At 62.1% G+C, this 22,069-nt stretch overlaps 1 protein-coding gene across 1 annotated transcript in view; it reads right to left on the reverse strand.

Moving 5' to 3' along the window:
- The window catches only part of LOC147412476 (DNA-directed RNA polymerase II subunit RPB1-like), a gene marked incomplete at both ends in the record, with an annotated part of 41,445 nt that extends 19,381 nt beyond the window's left edge, over window positions 1–22,064 (reverse strand). The window contains 9 exons of the mRNA XM_086481338.1: window positions 2,589–2,694; window positions 5,632–5,803; window positions 7,537–7,720; window positions 9,601–9,823; window positions 11,772–11,975; window positions 13,549–13,643; window positions 16,061–16,229; window positions 19,281–19,490; window positions 21,978–22,064. Of these exons, the coding sequence (XP_086337464.1) occupies window positions 2,589–2,694; window positions 5,632–5,803; window positions 7,537–7,720; window positions 9,601–9,823; window positions 11,772–11,975; window positions 13,549–13,643; window positions 16,061–16,229; window positions 19,281–19,490; window positions 21,978–22,064 (1,450 nt within the window). The remainder of the gene's footprint in view (window positions 1–2,588; window positions 2,695–5,631; window positions 5,804–7,536; window positions 7,721–9,600; window positions 9,824–11,771; window positions 11,976–13,548; window positions 13,644–16,060; window positions 16,230–19,280; window positions 19,491–21,977) is intronic.
- Window positions 22,065–22,069: the final 5 nt, after the last annotated feature.

Here is a 22,069-nt window from a genome sequence, read left to right on the forward strand (position 1 = left end):
TCCCAACACCTTCCTGGGGGTCCTCCAGGGCCACAACACCTTCCTGGGGGTCCTCAAGTCCTCCCAGCACCTTCTTGGGGAGCCTCAAGTCCTCCCAGGATCTTCCTGGGGGTCTAAAGTCCTCCCAACACCCTCCTGGGGGTCTAAAATCCTCCCAACACTTTCTTGGGGGTCTAAAGTCCTCCCAGCACCTTCCTGGGGGTCCTCCAGGCCCACAACACCCTCCTGGGGGTCCTCCAGCCCCACAGCACCCTCCTGGGGGTCCTCAAGTCCTCCCAACACCCTCCTGGGGGTCCTCCAGCCCCACAGCACCCTCCTGGGGGTCCTCAAGTCCTCCCAGCACCTTCCTGGGGGTCTAAAGTCCTCCCAACACTTTCTTGGGGGTCTAAAGTCCTCCCAACACCCTCCTGGGGGTCCTCGAGTCCTCCCAACGCCTTCCTGGGTGTCTAAAATCCTCCCCACACTTTCTTGGGGGTCTAAAGTCCTCCCAGCACATTCCTGGGGGTCCTCCAGGCCCACAACACCCTCCTGGGGGTCCTCAAGTCTTCCCAACACCTTCCTGGGGGTCTAAAGTCTTCCCAGGATCTTCCTGGGGGTCTTCAAGTCCTCCCAGCACCCTCCTGGGGGTCCTCGAGTCCTCCCAACGCCTTCCTGGGGGTCTAAAGTCCTCCCAGCACCTTCCTGGGGGTCCTCCAGGGCCACAACACCCTCCTGGAGGTCCTCGAGTCCTCCCAGCACCTTCTTGGGGGTCCTCCAGCCCCACAGCACCCTCCTGGGGGTCCTCGAGTCCCACAACACCCTCCTGGGGGTCCTCGAGTCCTCCCAACGCCTTCCTGGGGGTCCTCGAGTCCTCCCAGCACCTTCTTGGGGAGCCTCAAGTCCTCTCAGCACCTTCCTGGGGGTCCTCCAGCCCCACAGCACCCTCCTGGGGGTCCTCGAGTCCCACAGCACCTTCTTGGGGAGCCTCAAGTCCTCCCAACACCCTCCTGGGGGTCTAAAATCCTCCCAACACTTTCTTGGGGAGCCTCAAGTCCTCCCAGCACCTTCCCGGGGGTCCTCCAGCCCCACAACACCCTCCTGGGGGTCCTCGAGTCCTCCCAACGCCTTCCTGGGGGTCCTCCAGCCCCACAGCACCCTCCTGGGGGTCCTCGAGTCCTCCCAGCACCTTCTTGGGGGTCCTCCAGCCCCACAGCACCCTCCTGGGGGTCCTCGAGTCCTCCCAGCACCTTCTTGGGGGTCCTCCAGCCCCACAGCACCCTCCTGGGGGTCCTCGAGTCCTCCCAACACCTTCCTGGGGGTCCTCCAGCCCCACAACACCCTCCGGGGGGTCCTCGAATCCTCCCAGGATTTTCTTGGGGGTCCTCAAGTCCTCCCAACATCTTCCTGGGGGTCCAAAGTCCTCCCAGTACCTTCCTGGGGGTCCTTGAGACCCACAACACCCTCCTGGGGGTCTAAAATCCTCCCAACACTTTCTTGGGGAGCCTCAAGTCCTCCCAGCACCCTCCTGGGGGTCCTCCAGCCCCACAGCACCCTCCTGGGGGTCCTCCAGCCCCACAGCACCCTCCTGGGGGTCTAAAGTCCTCCCAGCACCTTCCTGGGAGATACTGGGGTCCTCCAAGTCTCCCGGCCCCTTCTTGGGGGGTCCCTGTGGTCCTCAAGACCCCCCCAGAACCTTCATGAAGGTCCTGCGGGTCCCCCAGCCCCTTCCAGGCAGGTTGTGGGGGTCCCAAAAGTCCCCCCAAACCTTCCGGGGGGGGTCCCCAAATCCCCCAGCCCCTTCTTGGGGGTCCCTGAGGTCCTGAAAGTCCCCCAAAACCTTCCTGGGGGGGTCCCCAAATCCCCCAGCCCCTTCCTGGGGGTCCCTAAGGTCCTGAAACTCCCCCCAAAACCTCCCTGGGGGGGTCCCCAAATCCCCCAGCCCCTTCTTGGAGGTCCCTGAGATCCTGAAAGTCCCCCAAAACCTTCTGGGGGGGGTCCCCAAATCCCCCAGCCCCTTTTTGGGGGTCCCTGAGGTCCTGAAAGTCTCCCAAAACCTTCCTGGGGGGTCCCCAAATCCCCCAGCCCCTTCTTGGGGGTCCCTGAGGTCCTGAAACTCCCCCCAAAACCTTCCTGGGGGGGGGTCCCCAAATCCCCCAGCCCCTTCTTGGGGGTCCCTGAGGTCCTGAAGGTCCCCCAAAACCTTCCGGGGGGGGTCCCCAAATCCCCCAGCCCCTTTTTGGGGGTCCCTGAGGTCCTGAAGGTCCCCCAAAACCTCCCGGGGGGGGGCCCAAATCCCCCAGCCCCTTCTTGGGGGTCCCTGAGGTCCTGAAGATCCCCCAAAACCTTCCTGGGGGGGTCCCCAAATCCCCCAGCCCCTTCTTAGGGATCCCTGAGGTCCTGAAAGTCCCCCCAAAACCTTCCTGGGGGGTCCCCAAATCCCAAAGCCCCTTCTTGGGGGTCCCTGAGATCCTCAAACTCCCCTAAAACCTTCTCTAAGGGGTCCCAGGAGTCCCCAGATGCCTCGTAGGGATCTCGGGGGACCCCCCCCCAGCCCCTCCTTCTGGGCTCAAGAAGCCCCTTAATTTGGGGGACCCCCCAAAACCACTCACCCTCCACCACCTTGACGGGGTGCAGGTCGGAGGGGAGGCGGGAGTTGATGTGGAAAATCTTCTGGGCGTTCCAGATCATCCGCAGGAGGTTACAGGGGAGCACGACCTGGGGCAAAAAAGGGGGGGGGGGGGGGCAGAAATGGGGGGGTCAGCCCCCCAAAATGGAGAGGCAGCCCCCCAAAATGGGGGGTCAGGGGTCAGCACCCCCAAATCAGGGTCACTGGGTGGGTTTGTGCCCTCAAAAGCCTGAGCAAGCCCCCAAAAATAGGGGTATTGGGGTCTGTATGCCCCAAAAAAGGGGGACAAGGGGGGGGTCTGTGCCCTGAAATGGGGTGGGCAGCCCCCCAAAATGGGGGGTCGGGGTCAGCACCCCCAAATCAGGGTCACTGGGGGGGGTTGTGCCCTGAAAAGCCTGAGCTGGCAGCCAAAAATAGGGGTATTGGGGTCTGTATGCCCCAAAAAAGGGGAACGAGGGGGGGTCTGTGCCCTGAAAAAGGGGGGTCAGCCCCCCAAAATGGGGGGTCAGTCCCCCAAAATGGGGGGTCAGAGGTCAGCACCCCCAAATCAGGGCCACTGGGGGGGGTTGTGCCCTGAAAAGCCTGAGCTGGCAGCCAAAAATAGGGGTATTGGGGTCTGTATGCCCCAAAAAAGGGGGACAAGGGGGGGTCTGAGCCCTGAAAAGGGGGTGTCAGCCCCCCAAAATGGAGGACCAGCCCCCCAAAATGGGGGGTCAGGGGTCAGCACCCCCAAATCAGGGCCACGGGGGGGGGTTGTGCCCTGAAAAGCCTGAGCTGGCAACCAAAAATAGGGATATTGGGGTCTGTATGCCCCAAAAAAGGGGGAAAGGGGGGGTCTGAGCCCTGAAAAGGGGGTGTCAGCCCCCCAAAATGGAGGACCAGCCCCCCAAAATGGGGGGTCAGGGGTCAGCACCCCCAAATCAGGGCCACTGGGGGGGGTTGTGCCCTGAAAAGCCTGAGCTGGCAGCCAAAAATAGGGATATGGGGGTCTGTATGCCCCAAAAAAGGGGGACAAGGGGGGTCTGTGCCCTGAAAAAGGGGGGTCAGCCCCCCAAAATGGAGGACCAGCCCCCCAAAATGGGGGGTCAGAGGTCAGCACCCCCAAATCAGGGCCACTGGGGGGGGTTGTGCCCTGAAAAGCTTGAGCTGGCAGCCAAAAATAGGGGTATTGGGGTCTGTATGCCCCAAAAAAGGGGGACAAAGGGGGGTCTGTGCCCTGAAAAGGACGGGTCAGCCCCCCAAAATGGGGGGTCAGGGGTCAGCACCCCCAAATCAGGGTCACTGGGTGGGTTTGTGCCCTGAAAAGCCTGAGCTAGCAGCCAAAAATAGGGATATTGGGGTCTGTATGCCCCAAAAAAGGGGGACAAGGGGGGGTCTGTGCCCTGAAATGGGGTGGTCAGCCCCCCAAAATGGAGGGGCAGTCCCCCAAAATGGGGGGTCAGGGGTCAGCACCCCCAAATCAGGGCCACAGGGGGGGGGTTGTGCCCTGAAAAGCCTGAGCAAATCCCCAAAAATAAGGATATTGCGGTCTATATGCCCCAAAAAAGGGGGAAAGGGGGGGTCTGTGCCCTGAAACGGGGGGGTCAGCCCCCCAAAATGGAGGACCAGCCCCCCAAAATGGGGGGTCAGGGGTCAGCACCCCCAAATCAGGGCCACAGGGGGGGGGTTGTGCCCTGAAAAGCCTGAGCTGGCAGCCAAAAATAGGGATATGGCGGTCTGTATGCCCGAAAAAAGGGGGACGAGGTGGGGTCTGTGCCCTGAAATGGGGGGGTCAGCACCCCAAAATGGAGGGGCAGCCCCCCAAAATGGGGGGTCAGGGGTCAGCACCCCCAAAAGGGCACCCCCAAAGCAAGGGGGGATCATTGTGTCCCATGAGACCCAAAAAAAAGGGGGGCAGCACCCCCAAAATGGGGGGTCTGGGTGGCTTTTGGGGGGTCCGGGTGGCTTCTGGGGGGTCTGGGTGGCTTTTTGGGGGGTCTGGGTGGCTTTTGCTGGACCTGGGGGGCTTTTTAGGGGGTCTGGGTGGCTTCTGGGGGGTGGGGGTGGCTTTTTGGGGGTCCGGGTGGCTTTTGGGGGGATCTGAGTGGCTTTTGCTGGACCTGGGGGGCTTCTGGTGGACCTGGGGGGCTTTTTTGGGGGGGTGGGTGGCTTTCTGGGGGGTCTGGGTGGCTTTTTGGGGGGTCTGGGTAGCTTTTGCTGGACCTGGGGGGCTTTTTGGGGGGTCTGGGTGGCTTTTGGTGGACCTGGGTGGCTTTTTGGGGGGTCTGGGTGGCTTTTGGGGGGGTGGGGGTGGCTTTCTGGGGGTCCAGGTGGCTTTTGGGGGAGATCTGAGTGGCTTTTGCTGGACCTGGGTGGCTTCTGGTGGACCTGGGTGGCTTTTTAGGGGGTCTGGGTGGCTTCTGGGGGGTCTGGGTGGCTTCTGGGGGGTCTGGGTGGCTTTTTTGGGGGGTCTGGGTGGCTTCTGGTGGACCTGGGTGGCTTTTTGGGGGGTCTGGGTGGCTTTTGGGGGGTGGGGGTGGCTTTTGGGGGGGTGGGGGTGGCTTTCTGGGGGTCCGGGTGGCTTTTGGGGGGGATCTGAGTGGCTTTTGGTGGACCTGGGGGGCTTTTTTGGGGGGGTGGGTGGCTTTCTGGGGGGTCTGGGTGGCTTTTGCTGGACCTGGGGGGCTTCTGGTGGAGCTGGGTGGCTTTTTGGGGGGTCTGGGTGGCTTTCTGGGGGGTCTGGGTGGCTTTTGCTGGACCTGGGGGGCTTCTGGTGGACCTGGGTGACTTTTTAGGGGGTGTGGGTGGCTTCTGGGGGGTCTGGGTGGCTTTTACTGGACCTGGGGGGCTTCTGGTGGACCTGGGGGGCTTCTGGTGGACCTGGGGGGCTTTTTAGGGTGTCTGGGTGGCTTTTTGGGGGGTCTGGGTAGCTTTTGCTGGACCTGGGTGGCTTTTTGGGGGGTCTGGGTAGCTTTTGCTGGACCTGGGCGGCTTTTTGGGGGGGTCTGGGTGGCTTTTGGGGGGCGGGGGTGGCTTTTGGGGGTCACCTTGCTGTCGCCGGTGGGGAAGATGACCCTGAGGACCTCGCGGTCCTCCCGCATCTTCTCGAACTCGCGCTCGAGCTCGTTCTGGATGTGGGCGTTGGAGAGGATGTCCTTGACCAGCTCCTCCTGCAGCGTCCGCCGCAGCGCCCGCTCGTTGGTGTAGTCGAACTTGAACCTGGGGGGGACGCGGGGGGAGGGTTGGGGGCGTCGGGGGGGGGCCCCACTTGGATGAGGAGCAGCTTGGGGACCCCAAAAGGAGCGCAAAGTTGGAGAGGAACAGTTGGAGACGCCAAAAGGAGACCAAATTTGAAGAAGAGCAGCTTGGAGACCCCAAAATGAGCTCAAATTTGGGGAAGAACAGCTTGGGGACCCCAAAAGGAGACCAAATTTGGGGAGGAACATCTTGGGAGACCCCCAAATGAGCTCAAATTTGAAGAACAGCAGCTTGGAGACCCCAAAATGAGCTCAAATTTGGGGAAGAACAGCATGGGGACCCCAAAATGAGCTCAAATTTGGGGAGGAACAGCTTAGAGAGCCCAAAATCAGCTCAAATTTGGAGAGGAGCAGCTTGGAGACCCCAAAAGGAGACCAAATTTGGGGAGGAGCAGCTTGAGGACCCCAAAAGGAGCCCAAATTTGGGAAAGAACAGCTTGGGGACCCCAAAAGGAGACCAAATTTGGGGAGGAGCAGCTTGGGGACCCCAAAAGGAGCTCAAATTTGGGGAGGAGCAGCTTGGAGGCCCCAAAATAAGCTCAAATTTGGGGAGGAGCAGCTTGGAGACCCCAAAATGAGCTCAAATTTGGGGAAGAACAGCATGGGGATCCCAAAATGAGCTCAAATTCGGGGAGGAGCAGCTTGAGGACCCCAAAAGGAGCTCAAATTTGGGAAAGAACAGCTTGGGGACCCCAAAATGAGACCAAATTTGGGGAGGAGCAGCTTGGAGACCCCAAAAGGAGCTCAAATTTGGGGAGGAACATCATGGAGACCTCAAAAGGAGCTCAAATTTGGGGAGCAGCAGCTTGGAGACCCCAAAATAAGCTCAAATTTGGGGAGGAGGAGCTTGGAGACCCCAAAATGAGCTCAAATTTGGGGAAGAACAGCATGGGGACCCCAAAATGAGCTCAAATTTGGGGAAGAACAGCATGGGGACCCCAAAATGAGCTCAAATTTGGGGAGGAACAGCTTAGAGAGCCCAAAATCAGCTCAAATTTGGAGAGGAGCAGCTTGGAGACCCCAAAAGGAGACCAAATTTGGGGAGGAGCAGCTTGAGGACCCCAAAAGGAGCCCAAATTTGGGAAAGAACAGCTTGGGGACCCCAAAAGGAGACCAAATTTGGGGAGGAACATCTTGGAGACCCGAAAATGAGCTCAAATTTGAGGAGGAACATCTTGGACACCCCAAAATGAGCTCAAATTTGGGGAGAAGTAGCTTGGAGACCCCAAAAGGAGCTCAAATTTGGAGAGGAACATCATGGAGACCCCAAAATGAGCTCAAATTTGGGGAGGAACATCTTGGAGACCCCAAAATGAGCTCAAATTTGGGGAGGAACATCTTGGAGACCCCAAAATGAGCTCAAATTTGGAAAGGAGCAGCTTGGAGACCCCAAAATGAGCTCAAATTTGAGGAGCAGCAGCTTGGAGACCCCAAAAGGAGCCCAAATTTGGGGAGGAACATCATGGAGACCCCAAAACGAGCTCCAATTTGAGAAGGATCATCTTGGGGACACCAACCTGGAGCCCCAATTTGGGCCAGAAGATCTTGGGAGACCCCCAAGACGGGCCGAAGCTCTAGGACAGGAGACCCGCCAACACGTCCCCCCGGGCCTCCCCCCATGCTCTGGGACCTCTCCAACCGCTCCCCCCCCCCCCCCCCAAACCCTCCCGTCCCCCCAAGCAGAAGGTCCCTCACTTCTTCTCGAAGGCCTTGTTGGAGGGTTTGAGGGTGGCCAAGTTCTGGAACTCGACGCTCTCGCCCGCCAGCCCGTCCTCGCCGTAGCGGAGCTGCACCACCTGGTTGATGGAGTTCCGCACCGTCGCGTCGTACTTCACCATCACCGACTCCATCGACTTGATCAGCCGCCGCTGGATGTACCCTGCGATGGGGGGGGGACACGGCGGGGGGCAAGGGGGGTGTCAGCCCTGGGGGTCCTCAAGAGCTTTGGGAGATTTCCTCAGGAGGCATCTAGGGAGGGTTTGGGGGTCCTCAAGAGCTTTGGGGAAGCTCAGGAGGCATCTGGGGAGGGTTTGGGGGTCCTCAAGAGCTTTGGGGAAGCTCAGGAGGCATCTGGGGAGGGTTTGGGGGTCCTCAGGAGGCATCTGGGGAGGGTTTGGGGGTCCTCAAGAGCTTTGGGGAAGCTCAGGAGGCATCTGGGGAGGGTTTAGGGGTCCTCAGGAGGAATCTCGGGAGGGTTTGGGGGTCCTCAAGAGCTTTGGGGAAGCTCAGGAGGCATCTGGGGAGGGTTTGGGGGTCCTCAAGAGCTTTGGGGAACCTCAGGAGGCATCTAGGGAGGGTTTGGGGGTCCTCAAGAGCTTTGGGGAAGCTCAGGAGGAATCTCGGGAGGGTTTGGGGGTCCTCAAGAGCTTTGGGGAAGCTCAGGAGGCATCTGGGGAGGGTTTGGGGGTCCTCAAGAGCTTTGGGGAACCTCAGGAGGCATCTGGGGAGGGTTTAGGGGTCCTCAGGAGGAATCTTGGGAGGGTTTGGGGGTCCTCAAGAGCTTTGGGGAACCTCAGGAGGCATCTGGGGAGGGTTTGGGGGTCCTCAGGAGGCATCTAGGGAGGGTTTGGGGGTCCTCAAGAGCTTTGGGGAACCTCAGGAGGCATCTGGGGAGGGTTTGGGGGTCCTCAGGAGGCATCTAGGGAGGGTTTGGGGGTCCTCAAGAGCTTTGGGGAACCTCAGGAGGCATCTGGGGAGGGTTTGGGTGCCCTCAGGAGGCATCTGAGAAGGCTTTCAGATCCCTGAGAAGGGTTTTGAGGTCCTGAAGACCACTTGGTGGCCCCAGGAGGCATCTGGGGAGGGTTTGGAGATCCCAAAGAGCATTGAGGAACCTCAGAAGGCGTCTGGGGAGGGTTTGGGTGCCCTCAGGAAGCATCTGAGAAGGGTTTTGAGGTCCCAAAGACCACTTGGTGTCCCCAGAAAGCATCTGAGGAGGGTTTGGGGGTCTCCAGGAAGCATCTGGGGAGGGTTTGGGTGCCCTCAGGAGGCATCTGAGAAGGCTTTGGGGTGCCTGAGAAGGGTTTTGAGGTCCTGAGGACCACTTGGTGGCCCCAGGAGGCATCTAGGGAGGGTTTGGGGGTCCTCAAGAGCTTTGGGGAACCTCAGGAGGCATCTAGGGAGGGTTTGGGGGTCCTCAAGAGCTTTGGGGAACCTCAGGAGGCATCTGGGGAGGGTTTGGGGGTCCTCAAGAGCTTTGGGGAACCTCAGGAGGCATCTAGGGAGGGTTCAGTGGAAATGAAGAGCATTGGGGATCCCCAGGAGGCATCTGGGGAGGGTTTGGGTGCCCTCAGGAGGCATCTGATTAGGCTTTCATGTCCCTGAGAAGGGTTTTGAGGTCCTGAGGACCACTTGGTGGCCCCAGGAGGCATCTAGGGAGGGTTTGGGGGTCCTCAAGAGCTTTGGGGAAGCTCAGGAGGCATCTGGGGAGGGTTTGGGGGTCCTCAAGAGCATTGGGGATCCCCAGGAGGCATCTGGGGAGGGTTTGGGTGCCCTCAGGAAGCATCTGAGAAGGCTTTTGAGGTCCCAAAGACCACTTGGTGTCCCCAGAAAGCATCTGAGGATGGTTTGGGGGTCTCCAGGAGGCATCTGGGGAGGGTTTGGGTGCCCTCAGGAGGCATCTGAGAAGGCTTTGGGGTCCCTGAGAAGGGTTCTGAGGTCCTCAAGACCACTTGGTGTCCCCAGGAGGCATCTGGGGCGGGTTTGGAGGTCCCTGAGGGGGTTCCCCGGGGGGGGGGGGGTGGGGGGTGGGACGGAGCTGACCGGTCTCGGCCGTCTTGACGGCGGTGTCGATGAGACCCTCGCGCCCCCCCATGGCGTGGAAGAAGAACTCGGTGGGGGTGAGGCCGGCCAGGTAGGAGTTCTCCACGAAGCCCCGGCTCTCGGGGCCGTAGTCGTCCTTGATGAAGTGGGGCAGCGTCCGGTGCTTGAAGCCGAAGGGGATGCGCTTCCCTTCCACGTTCTGCTGTCCCACCACCGCGATGACCTGCCGGGGACGGGAGGGAGGCGGTGGGGTGGGATGGGGGGCGGCGGGGGCACCCCCAGACCTCAAAAAAGGTCCTTGATCCCCACCAGGAACCTTCCAGGGGCCTGGAGGGATCTCCAAGGTAGGTGGGAGATGGTCCTCTTGGAGGTCAACGGCACCATGGACCATCGTGGTGACCCCTGGGGTCTCCCTGGACCCCACAAGACCCCACAACCCTCCACTTGGTCCACCCAGATCCCACAGGAAGATCCCTGATCCCCACCAGGAACCTCCCAGGGGCCTGGAGGGATCTCCAAGGTAGGTGGGAGATGGTCCTCTTGGAGATCAACGGCACCATGGACCATCGTGGTGACCCCTGGGGTCTCCCTGGACCCCACAACCATCCACTTGGTCCACCCAGATCCCACAGGAAGATCCCTGATCCCCACCAGGAACCTCCCAGGGGCCTGGAGGGATCCCCAAGGTAGGTGGGAGATGGTCCTCTTGGAGATCAACGGCACCGTGGACCATCGTGGTGACCCCTGGGGTCTCCCTGGACCCCACAACCATCCACTTGATCCACCCAGATCCCACAGGAAGATCCCTGATCCCCACCAGGAACCTTCCAGGGGCCTGGAGGGATCTCCAAGGTAGGTGGGAGATGTTCCTCGTGGAGGTCAACGGCACCATGGACCATCGTGGTGACCCCTGGGGTCATCCTGGACCCCACAACCCTCCACTTGGTCCACCCAGATCCCACAGGAAGATCCCTGATCCCCACCAGGAACCTTCCAGGGGCCTGGAGGGATCCCCAAGGTAGGTGGGAGATGGTCCTCTTAGAGGTCAACAGCACCATGGACCATCGTGGTGACCCCTGGGGTCTTCCTGGACCCCACAGGGACCCCCCAAGACCTAGAGATGGTCATTTTGGAGCTCCTGGTGCCCATCACTACTCCAAACCCCCAAAAGAACCCAACAAAAGCCTACAAAACCCAACAGGAACCTTCCCAAACCCCCCTGAGATCCTCCAGACACCCCCCTGAGACCCCAGAGGGGCCCCCCAAGACCCCGTAGAGCCCCCCCAAGACCTGGAGATGGTCATTTTGGAGCTCCTGGTGCCCATCACCACCTCAAACCCCCTAGAGAACCCCACAGAGCTCTACAAAACCCAACAGGAACCCTTCCAAACGCCTCTGAGATCCTCCAGGCACCTCCCTGAGACCCCAGAGGACCCCCCCAAGACCCCTCAGAGCCCCCCAAAGACCTAGAGATGGTCATTTTGTAGCTCTGGGTGCTCATCACCACCTCAAACCCCCAAAAGAACCCAACAAAAGCCTACAAAACCCAACAGGAACCTTCCCCAACCCCCCTGAGATCCTCCAGGCACCTCCCTGAGACCCCAGAGGGGCCCTCCAAGACCCCGTAGAGCCCCCCCCAGACCTGGAGATGGTCATTTTGGAGCTCTGGGTGCCCATCACCACCTCAAACCCCCTAGAGAACCCCACAGAGCTCTACAAAACCCAACAAGAATCCTCCCAAACCCCCCTGAGATCCTCCAGGCACCTCCCTGAGACCCCAGAGGACCCCCCCAAGACCCCGTAGAGCACCCCAAAGACCCAGAGATGGTCATTTTGGAGCTCCTGGTGCCCATCACTACTCCAAACCCCCAAAAGAACCCAACAAAAGCCTACAAAACCCAACAAGAACCTTCCCCAACCCCCCTGAGATCCTCCAGGCACCTCCCTGAGACCCCAGAGGGGCCCCCCAAGACCCCGTAGAGCCCCCCCAAGACCTGGAGATGGTCATTTTGGAGCTCCTGCTGCCCCTCAATACCTCAAACCCCCAAGAGGACCCTACAGAGCTCTACAAAACCCAACAAGAATCCTCCCAAACCCCCCTGAGATCCTCCAGGCACCTCCCTGAGACCCCAGAGGGGCCCCCCAAGACCCCGTAGAGCCCCCCCCCAGACCTGGGAGATGTTGATTTTGGAGCCTTTGGCGCCCGAGACCACCATGGACTTGAAGTTGTTGTACTCGGAGAGGGACTTCTGGGCGGAGGAGCCCGTCTTGTCGCGGGCGTCGTTGAGGATGCGGTTGACCTGGTTCTCGAAGGTCTGCCGCAGCGTGTTGCCCGGGGTGGGCTCCAGCTCGTTGTTGTGGGCCTTCTCGATGACCTGTCACCCCATCACAGGGGGGGGGGGGGGGGGAGGGGGTCACTGGGGCACCCCAAAACCCCAGGAGTGCCCCCCCACCCCCCCCCACGATGTCTCGGGGTAGGAGCGATGGAGACCCACCAGGAGAAGGTCCCAAGGGGGAATGGAAGGAGGGCGGGGAGGGCCCCAAAACCTTCCTGGTGTTGTTGGGGAGGGTGTGAAGACCCAGAGAGCACCCCAAAATGTCCCAGAGAAGGTTGGGACGCCCCAAAACCCCAAGGAGCACCCCAAGATGGCCGTGGGGAAGTGGGGACACCCCAAAACCCCTGGGAGCATCCCAAAATGTCCCAGAGAAGGTTGGGACACCCCAAAACACCAAGGAGCACCCCAAGATGGCCGTGGGGAAGTGGGGACACCCCAAAACCCCAAGGAGCACCCCAAAATGTCCCAGGGAAGGTTGGGACACCCCAAAACCCCAAGCAGCACCCCAAGATGGCCGTGGGGAAGTGGGGACACCCCAAAACCCCTGGGAGCACCCCAAAATGTCCTGGGATTCCTGGTGGTGACCCAAAACCCTGGGGAGCACCCCAAAATGTCCCAGAGAAGGTTGGGACACCCCAAAACCCCAAGGAGCACCCCAAGATGGCCGTGGGGAAGTGGGGACACCCCAAAACCCCAAGGAGAACCCCAAGATGGCCGTGAGGAAGTGGGGACACCCCAAAACCCCAAGGAGAACCCCAAAATGTCCTGGGATCCCTGGTGGTGACCCAAAACCCTGGGGAGCACCCCAAAATGTCCCAGAGAAGGTTGGGAAACCCCAAAACCCCAAGGAGCACCCTAAAATGTCCCAGAAAAGGTTGGGACACCCCAAAACCCCAAGGAGCACCCCAAAATGTCCTGGCATCCCTGCTGGTGCTCCAAAACCCCAGGGAGCACCCCAAAATGTCTGGGGGAATTTAGGACACCCCAAAAACCCCTGGGAGCACCCCAAAATGTCCTGGGATCCCCGGTGGTCCTCCAAAACCCCAAGGAGCACCCCAAAATGTCCTGGGGAAATTTAGGACACCCCCAAAACCCCTGGGAGCACCCCAAAATGTCCTGGGATCCCCGGTGGTCCTCCAAAACCCCAAGGAGCACCCCAAAATGTCCTGGGGAAATTTAGGACACCCCCAAAAACCCCCCGAGATCCCCCCAAAACGTCCCAGGATCCTTGAAGCCTCGCCCCCAAACTTGAGGAGAACCTTGAAGCAACCCCCGGCCCCCACCCCCCACCCTCTCCGGGGCACCCCAAAACCCTCTCGAGACACGGGGGGGGGTACCCAAAACTTCATGAAGCCCCCCCCAAAACCCCCTTGAGGACCCCTCGCCCCCCCCAAACTCGCTGCGCCCCCCCCCCCCCCCCCCCCCAAGGGGTCACCCATGGAGACCTCCAAGCGCTGTGAACCCCCCCCTAGATCCACCACCACGGTGGGTTCCTCAGTTTCCCCCCACCCCCAAAATCCCAACCAGGGGATCTCACAGCACCCCTCAGGGTATGTGTGTCCCCCCCTAAAATCCCAGGGGGGGTCCCCCCCAAAAAAAGCCACCCCCCAACCTCGATGACGTCTTGCTTGGCCTTCTTGATGGTGTTCTGGATGTCCTGGTAGGTCTTCGCGTCGGCGATGGAGTCCCCGATCCCGATGGTGTGGCCTGGGGGGGGGGGGGAGGGGGGGATCATGGGGGTGCTCCCCACCCCAGGGTGACCCCCCCCTCCCCTCCAGGGGGGGGTCCTTCCCTTCCCCCCCCCCCCAAAAACCAACTCTCTGCCATGTTCTCCTGACCCCGGGGGAGATACCGGAGCACCGACGTAGAGGGTCTGAGGACATCCCCGTGGACCACAAAGGTCCTCCCAGTGCCCAAAAAGGGGGTTCAAGAGGCCCCCACACCCCAAAAAAAGAGGGGGGGGGGGCCAAGGGTTCCCCCCCCCAAGACACTTGGGTCCCTGGTGTCCCAAAAAACAGGGTCCAAGAACTCCCATGGACACACTCTGCCCCACAAAGAGGGGGTTGGAGAAGGTCCTCAGATGCCCACACCCTCATTTTGGGCCACCAAGAGGGGTCCAAGAAGGTTCCCAGATGCCCAGACTCCCATTTTGGGCCACCAAAAGAGTTGGAGAAGGTCTCAAGATGCCCAGACCCCCACAATGGGCCACCAAGAGGGGTCTGAGAAGATCCCCAACCACCCAGACCCCCACTTTGGGCCACCAAGAAGGGTCTGAGAAGATCCCCATCCACCCAGACCCCCACTTTGGGCCACCACGAAGAGCTGGAGAAGACCCCCATCCACCCAGACCCCCACTTTGGGCCACCAAGAAGGGTCTGAGAAGATCCCCAGCCACCCAAACCCCCACTTTGGGCCACCAAGAAGAGCTGGAGAAGATCCCCAGATGCCCAGACCCCCACAATAGGCCACCACGAAGAGCTGGAGAAGATCCCCAGCCACCCAGACCTCCATTTTGGCCCACCAAGGAGAGCTGGAGAAGATCCCCAGCCACCCAGACCCCCACTTTGGGCCACCAAGAAGGGTCTGAGAAAATCCCCAGCCACCCAGACCCCCACTTTGGGCCACCACGAAGAGCTGGAGAAGACCCCCATCCACCCAGACCCCCACTTTGGGCCACCAAGAAGGGTCTGAGAAGATCCCCAGCCACCCAGACCCCCACTTTGGGCCACCAAGAAGGATCTGAGAAGATCCCCAGCCACCCAGACCTCCATTTTGGGCCACCAAGAGGGGTCTGAGAAGATCCCCAGCCACCCAGACCCCCACTTTGGGCCACCAAGAAGGGTCTGAGAAGATCCCCAGATGCCCAGACCCCCATTCTGGGCCACCAAGAAGGGTTGGAGAAGATCCCCAGCCACCCAAACCCCCACTTTGGGCCACCAAGAAGAGTTGGAGAAGATCCCCAGCCACCCAGACCCCCATTTTGGGCCACCAAGAGGGATCTGAGAAGATCCCCAGATACCCAAACCCCCACAATAGGCCACCACGAAGAGCTGGAGAAGATCCCCAGCCACCCAGACCTCCATTTTGGCCCACCAAGGAGAGCTGGAGAAGATCCCCAGCCACCCAGACCCCCACTTTGGGCCACCAAGAAGGGTCTGAGAAGATCCCCAGCCACCCAAACCCCCACTTTGGGCCACCAAGAAGAGTTGGAGAAGATCCCCAGCCACCCAGACCCCCACTTTGGGCCACCAAGAGGGATCTGAGAAGATCCCCAGCCACCCAAACCCCCACAATAGGCCACCACGAAGAGCTGGAGAAGATCCCCAGCCACCCAGACCTCCATTTTGGCCCACCAAGGAGAGCTGGAGAAGATCCCCAGCCACCCAGACCCCCACTTTGGGCCACCAAGAAGGGTCTGAGAAGATCCCCAGCCACCCAGACCCCCACTTTGGGCCACCAAGAAGAGCTGGAGAAGACCCCCAGCCACCCAGACCCCCATTTTGGGCCACCAAGAAGAGCTGGAGAAGATCCCCAGCCACCCAAACCCCCACTTTGGCCCACCAAGGAGAGCTGGAGAAGACCCCCAGCCACCCAGACCCCCACTTTGGGCCACCAAGAAGGGTCTGAGAAGATCCCCAGCCACCCAAACCCCCACTTTGGCCCACCAAGAAGAGTTGGAGAAGACCCCCAGCCACCCAGACCCCCATTTTGGGCCACCAAGAAGAGTTGGAGAAGACCCCCAGCCACCCAAACCCCCACTTTGGCCCACCAAGGAGAGCTGGAGAAGACCCCCAGCCACCCAGACCCCCACTTTGGCCCACCACGAAGAGCTGGAGAAGACCCCCAGCCACCCAGACCCCCACTTTGGGCCACCAAGAAGAGCTGGAGAAGATCCCCAGCCACCCAGACCTCCATTTTGGGCCACCACGAAGAGCTGGAGAAGATCCCCAGCCACCCAGACCTCCATTTTGGGCCACCAAGAGGGATCTGAGAAGATCCCCAGCCACCCAAACCCCCACTTTGGCCCACCAAGGAGAGCTGGAGAAGACCCCCAGCCACCCAAACCCCCATTTTGGGCCACCAAGAGGGGTCCCCGAGCCCCCCCCCCCCGGTTCCTCGCTGACCCTCGATGAGGAGCCAGTTGTTGATGACCGTCTGGATGTTGCTGTAGAAGAGGCGGGTGGTGTCGTGGCCCATCTCCAGGTAGGAGATGTGGACCAAGGAACCGGCCGAGGTGCCCAGGGACTTCTTGCAGAGGATGCCCATGATGAGCTCCCCGTTCTCCACCACCACCTACGTCCAGAGGGGGGTGGGGGGATGGGTCAGGACCACCCAAAAACCTCTGGAGACGACACCCCCCCCGGCCGCGCTCCACCCAAGGCCTCCTGGAGGACACAAGGTAGGCCTCACCCACCCCAAGGTCTTTCCAACCACCCCGAGGGTCCTCTGGAAACCACCCCCCCCCCCCGCCCCTCTGCCCACCTCAAGGGTCCACCTGATCTGGGACACCCCCCTCCAGATCTTCCCTATGTCCCACCAAGCCCCCCAAGACCATCCCTGTCCCACCAAGCCCCCCCAGATCACCCTCATGTCCCACCAAGCCCCCCAAGACCCCCCTCAAGTCCCACCAAGCCCCCCAGACCATCCCTGTCCCACCAAGCCCCCCCAGATCTTCTCTATGTCCCACCAAGCCCCCCCCGACCACCCTCATGTCCCACCAAGCCAACCTAGACCACCCCCAAGCCCCCCTAGACCATCCTTATGTCCCACCAAGCCCCCCAAGACCATCCCTGTCCCACCAAGCCCCCCCCGACCACCCTCATGTCCCACCAAGCCCCCCCAGACCACCCTCATGTCCCACCAAGCCCCCCCAGATCACCCTCATGTCCCACCAAGCCCCCCCAAGACCCTCCCTGTCCCACCAAGCCCCCCCAGACCATCCTCATGTCCCACCAAGCCAACCTAGAGCACCCCCAAGCCCCCCCAGACCCCCCTCAAGTCCCACCAAGCCCCTCAAGACCACTCGTCCCACCAAACTCCCTCAGACCACCCTCATGTCCCACCAAGCCCCCCCCAGATCTTCCCTATGTCCCACCAAGCCCCCAAGACCCCCCTCATGTCCCACCAAGCCCCCCCAGACCCTCCCTGTCCCACCAAGCCCCCCCCAGATCTTCCCTATGTCCCACCAAACCCCCCCAGACCCTCCCTGTCCCACCAAGCCCCCCAGACCATCCTCATGTCCCACCAAGCCCCCCCAGACCATCCTTATGTCCCAAGCCCCCCTAGATCACCCTCATGTCCCACCAAGCCCCCCCAGACCCCCCTCATGTCCCACCAAACCCCCCCAGACCACCCCCAAGCCCCCCTAGACCATCCTTATGTCCCACCAAGCCCCCCCAGACCCCCCATAAGTCCCACCAAAACCCTCTCAGACGTCCCCAGGACCCCCCCAGGCACCCCCGACCCCCCCCAGACGCCCCCAAAACCCCCCCAGACGCCCCCCAGGACCCCTCCAATGTCCCTAGAACCCTCTCAAACGTCCTCAGAACCCCCCCAGACGCCCCAAAACCCCCCCAGACGCCCCCAAAACCCCCCCAGACGCCCCCAAAACCCCCCCAGACGCCCCCAGGACCCCCCCAGACGCCCCCAGGACCCCCCCAGACGCCCCCCAGGACCCCTCCAATGTCCCTAGAAGCCTCTCAAACATCCCCAAAACCCCCCCAGACACCCCCAGGACCCCCCCAGACGTCCCCAAAACCCCCCCCAGACGTCCCCAGGACCCCCCCAGACGCCCCCAAACCCCCCTCAGACGCCCCCAAAACCCCCCCAGACGTCCCCCGGACCCCTCCAGACGTCCCCAGGACCCCCCCAGACGCCCCCAGGACCCCCCCAGACGCCCCCAGGACCCCCCCAGACGCCCCCAGGACCCCCTCAGACGCCCCCAAACCCCTCCCAGACACCCCCAGGACCCCCCCAGACGCCCCCAGGACCCCCCCAGACGCCCCCAGGACCCCTCCAATGTCCATAGAACCTTCTCAGACGTCCCCAAAACCCCCCCAGACGCCCCCAAACCCCTCCCAGACGCCCCCAAAACCCCCCCCGATGCCCCCAGGACCCCCCCAGACGCCCCCAGGACCCCCCCAGATGCCCCCAAGACCCCCCCAATGTCCCTAGAACCCTCTCAAACATCCCCAAAACCCCCCCAGACGCCCCCAAACCCCCCTCAGACGCCCCCAAAACCCCCTCAGACGCCCCCAAAACCCCCTCAGACGCCCCCAAAACCCCCCCTGACGCCCCCAGGACCCCCCCTGACGCCCCCAGGACCCCCCCTGATGCCCCCAGGACCCCTCCAATGTCCATAGAACCTTCTCAGACGTCCCCAAAACCCCCCCAGACGTCCCCAAAACCCCCCCAGACGTCCCCAAAACCCCCCCAGATGTCCCCAAACCCCCCCCAGACGCCCCCAAAACCCCCCCAGACACCCCCAAAACCCCCCAGACGCCCCCAAAACCCCCCCCAGACGCCCCCAAAACCCCCCCCGACGCCCCAGGACCCCCCCCGACGCCCCCAGGACCCTCTCAAACGTCCCCAAAACCCCCCAGACGCCCCCAACCCCCCCCCAGACGCCCCCAAACCCCCCCAGACGTCCCCAAAACCCTCTCAAACGTCCCCAAAACCGCCCCAGACGCCCCCAAACCCCCCCCAGACGCCCCCAAAACCCCCCCAGACGCCCCCAAACCCCCCCCAGACGCCCCCAACCCCCCCCCAGATGTCCCCAAAACCCCCCCAGACGCCCCCAAACCCCCCTCAGACATCCTCAAAACCCCCCCAGACGCCCCCAGGACCCCCCCCGACGCCCCCAGGACCCCCCCCGACGCCCCCAGGACCCCCCCCGACACCCCCAGGACCCTCTCAAACGTCCCCAAAACCCCCCCAGACGCCCCCAAACCCCCCCCAGACGTCCCCAAAACCCCCCCAGACGCCCCCAAACCCCCCTCAGACGCCCCCAAAACCCCCCCAGACGTCCCCCAAACCCCTCCAGACGTCCCCAGGACCCCCCCAGACGCCCCCAGGACCCCCCCCGACGCCCCCAGGACCCCCTCAGACGCCCCCAGGACCCCCTCAGACGCCCCCAAACCCCTCCCAGACACCCCCAGGACCCCCCCAGACGCCCCAGGACCCCCCCAGACGCCCCCAGGACCCCCCCAGACGCCCCCAGGACCCCTCCAATGTCCATAGAACCTTCTCAGACGTCCCCAAAACCCCCCCAGACGTCCCCAAAACCCCCCCAGACGTCCCCAAAACCCCCCCAGACGCCCCCAGGACCCCCCCCAACACCCCCACCTTGGTGTCCCCCGGGGAGATGTGCTTGTAGGGCCCGCTGTCCTCGTCGTCCGGGTGGGTGCTGTGGGTGCGGATGCAGTTGATGTGCCCGGGAATGATGAGGGAGAAGATTTGCTTCCCGGTCCAGAGGGGGCGGGGCTTCAGGATGGCGGGTTGGGGCACCTTCCCGTCCCACGTCGAGAGGAACATCAGGAGGTTCATCACCTCCCCCTGCCGGGCGGGGACAGCCCCCCCCTCCGTCAGTACCCCCCCCCAAAAAAAAAAGGCGCTCGGGGCAAAGGTACCCCCCCCCCCAAAAAAAACCCATCTCCTTGGGGGTCTCCTGCTGGACAGGGATGGCCCAAGCGCCACGTGACAGCTTGAGGGCACCCCAAATCCCACATGACCCCGCCCCCCCCCCCCCCAAGAACATCCCAAAATCCCACGTCACACCCCAAAATCCCACAATCCCATCTCACCCCCCAAAATCCCACCTCACCCCCCAAAATCCCACAATGTCACCTCACCCCCCAAGAACACCCCAAAATCCCACCTCACCCCTCAAAATCTCACCTCACCCCCCACAATCCCACCTCACCTCCCAAAATCCCACCTCACCCCCCAAGAACACCCCAAAATCCCACCTCACCCCTCAAAATCCCACCTCACCCCCCACAATCCCACCTCACCCCCCAAGAACACCCCAAAATCCCACCTCACACCCCAAAATCCCACCTCACACCCCAAGAACACCCCAAACCCCCCGGAATCGCCCCCAAACCCCCCGGAATCGACTCCCAAACCCCTCTAACGTCCTCAAAACCCCCAAAATCACCCCCAAACCCCCCGGAATCACCCCCAAAACCCCCAGAATCACCCCCAAACCCCCCGGAATCACCCCAAACCCCTAGAATCGCCCCCAAAATCCCCACAATCAACCCCAAACTCCCCAGAATCACTCCCTAAACCCCCGGAATCGCCCCCCAAATCCCTCTAACGCTCCCCAAATCCCCACAATCGCCCCCAAACCCCCCGGAATTGCCCCCAAACCCCTCTAACACCCCCAAACCCCCCGGAAATGCCCCCTGAACCCCCGGAATCGCCCCCCAAGCCCCTCTAATGCTCCCCAAATCCCCACAATCGCCCCCAAACCCCCCGGAATTGCCCCCAAACCCCTCTAACACCCCCAAAATCCCCACAATCGCCCCCCCAAACCCCCCTGAATCACCCCCCAAACCCCTCTAACGCTCCCAAAATCCCCACAATCAACCCCCAAACCCCTCTAATGCCCCCAAAACCCCCAGAATCGCCCCCCAAACCCCTAGAATCGCCCCAAAACCCCCGGAATCGCCCCCCGCACGCCTAGAATCACCCCCCGAACCCCTCATACGCCCCCAAAACCCCCGGAATCACCCCCCAAACCCCTCTAACACCCCCAAAACCCCCGGAATCGCCCCCCGAACGCCTAGAATCGCCCCCCGAACGCCTAGAATCGCCCCCTGAACGCCTCTAATGCCCCCAAAACCCCCAGCATCACCCCCAAAACCCCCAGAATCGCCCCCCAAACCCCTCTAACGCCCCCAAAACCCCCAGAATCGCCCCCCAAACCCCTCTAATGCCCCCAAAACCCCCGGAATTGCCCCCCAAACCCCCCGAAATCGCCCCCAACCCCCCGCAATCGCCCCCAAAACCCCTCATATGCCCCCAAAACCACCGGAATCGCCCCCGAAACCCCTCTAACGCCCCCAAAACTCTCTAATGCCCCCAAAACCCCCGGAATCGCCCCCAAAGCCCCCCAGAATTGCCCCCAACCCCCTCATACGCCCCCAAAACCTCCGGAATCGCCCCCCAAACCCCTCTAAACCCCCAAAATCCCCACAATCAACCCCCAAACCCCTCTAACGCCCCCAAAGCCCCCCAGAATCGCCCCCCAAACCCCCCGAAATCGCCCCCCAAACCCCCCGAAATCGCCCCCAAAACCCCCGGAATCGCCCCCCAAACCCCCCGGAATCGCCCCCCAAACCCTCGGAATCGCCCCCCAAACCCCCGGAATCGCCCCCCAAACCCCCGGAATCGCCCCCAAAGCCCCCCAGAATTGCCCCAAACCCCCCGAAATCGCCCCCCAAACCCCTCTAATGCCCCCAAAACCCCCGGAATCGCCTCCAAAACCCCTCTAATGCCCCCAAAACCCCCGGAATTGCCCCCAAAACCCCTCATACGCCCCCAAAACCCCCGGAATCGCCCCCCAATCCCCCCGGAATCGCCCCCCAAACCCCCGGAATCGCCCCCCAAACCCCCCGAAATTGCCCCCAAAAACCCCTCATACGCCCCCCAAACCCCCAGAATCGCCCCCCAAACCCCCCGAAATTGCCCCCAAACCCCCGGAATCGCCCCCCAAAACCCCCGAAATTACCCCCAAAACCCCTCATACGCCCCCAAACCCCCCGGAATCGCCCCCCAAACCCCTCTAACGTCCCCCAAACCCCCAGAATCGCCCCCCAAACCCCCCGAAATTGCCCCCAAACCCCCGGAATTGCCCCCCAAACCCCTCTAACGCCCCCAAAACCCCTCTAATGCCCCCAAAACCCCCAGAATCGCGCCCCAAACCCCTCTAACGCCCCCAAAACCCCCGGAATCGCCCCCCAAACCCCCCGGAATCGCCCCCCAAACCCCCCGGAATCGCCCCCCAAACCCCCCGGAATCGCCCCGCCAACGGACGCGCTCGAGGAAGACGTCGCGCTTGGTGAACTTGCGGACGGCGGTGAGGGTGTCCTGGACGATGCCCATGACGGGGCGGTTGGACTGGGGGA

The sequence above is a fragment of the Leptosomus discolor genome, unplaced genomic scaffold (genome assembly GCF_034619465.1).
Source record: "Leptosomus discolor isolate bLepDis1 unplaced genomic scaffold, bLepDis1.hap2 HAP2_SCAFFOLD_238, whole genome shotgun sequence".
Lineage (NCBI taxonomy): Eukaryota > Metazoa > Chordata > Aves > Leptosomiformes > Leptosomidae > Leptosomus > Leptosomus discolor.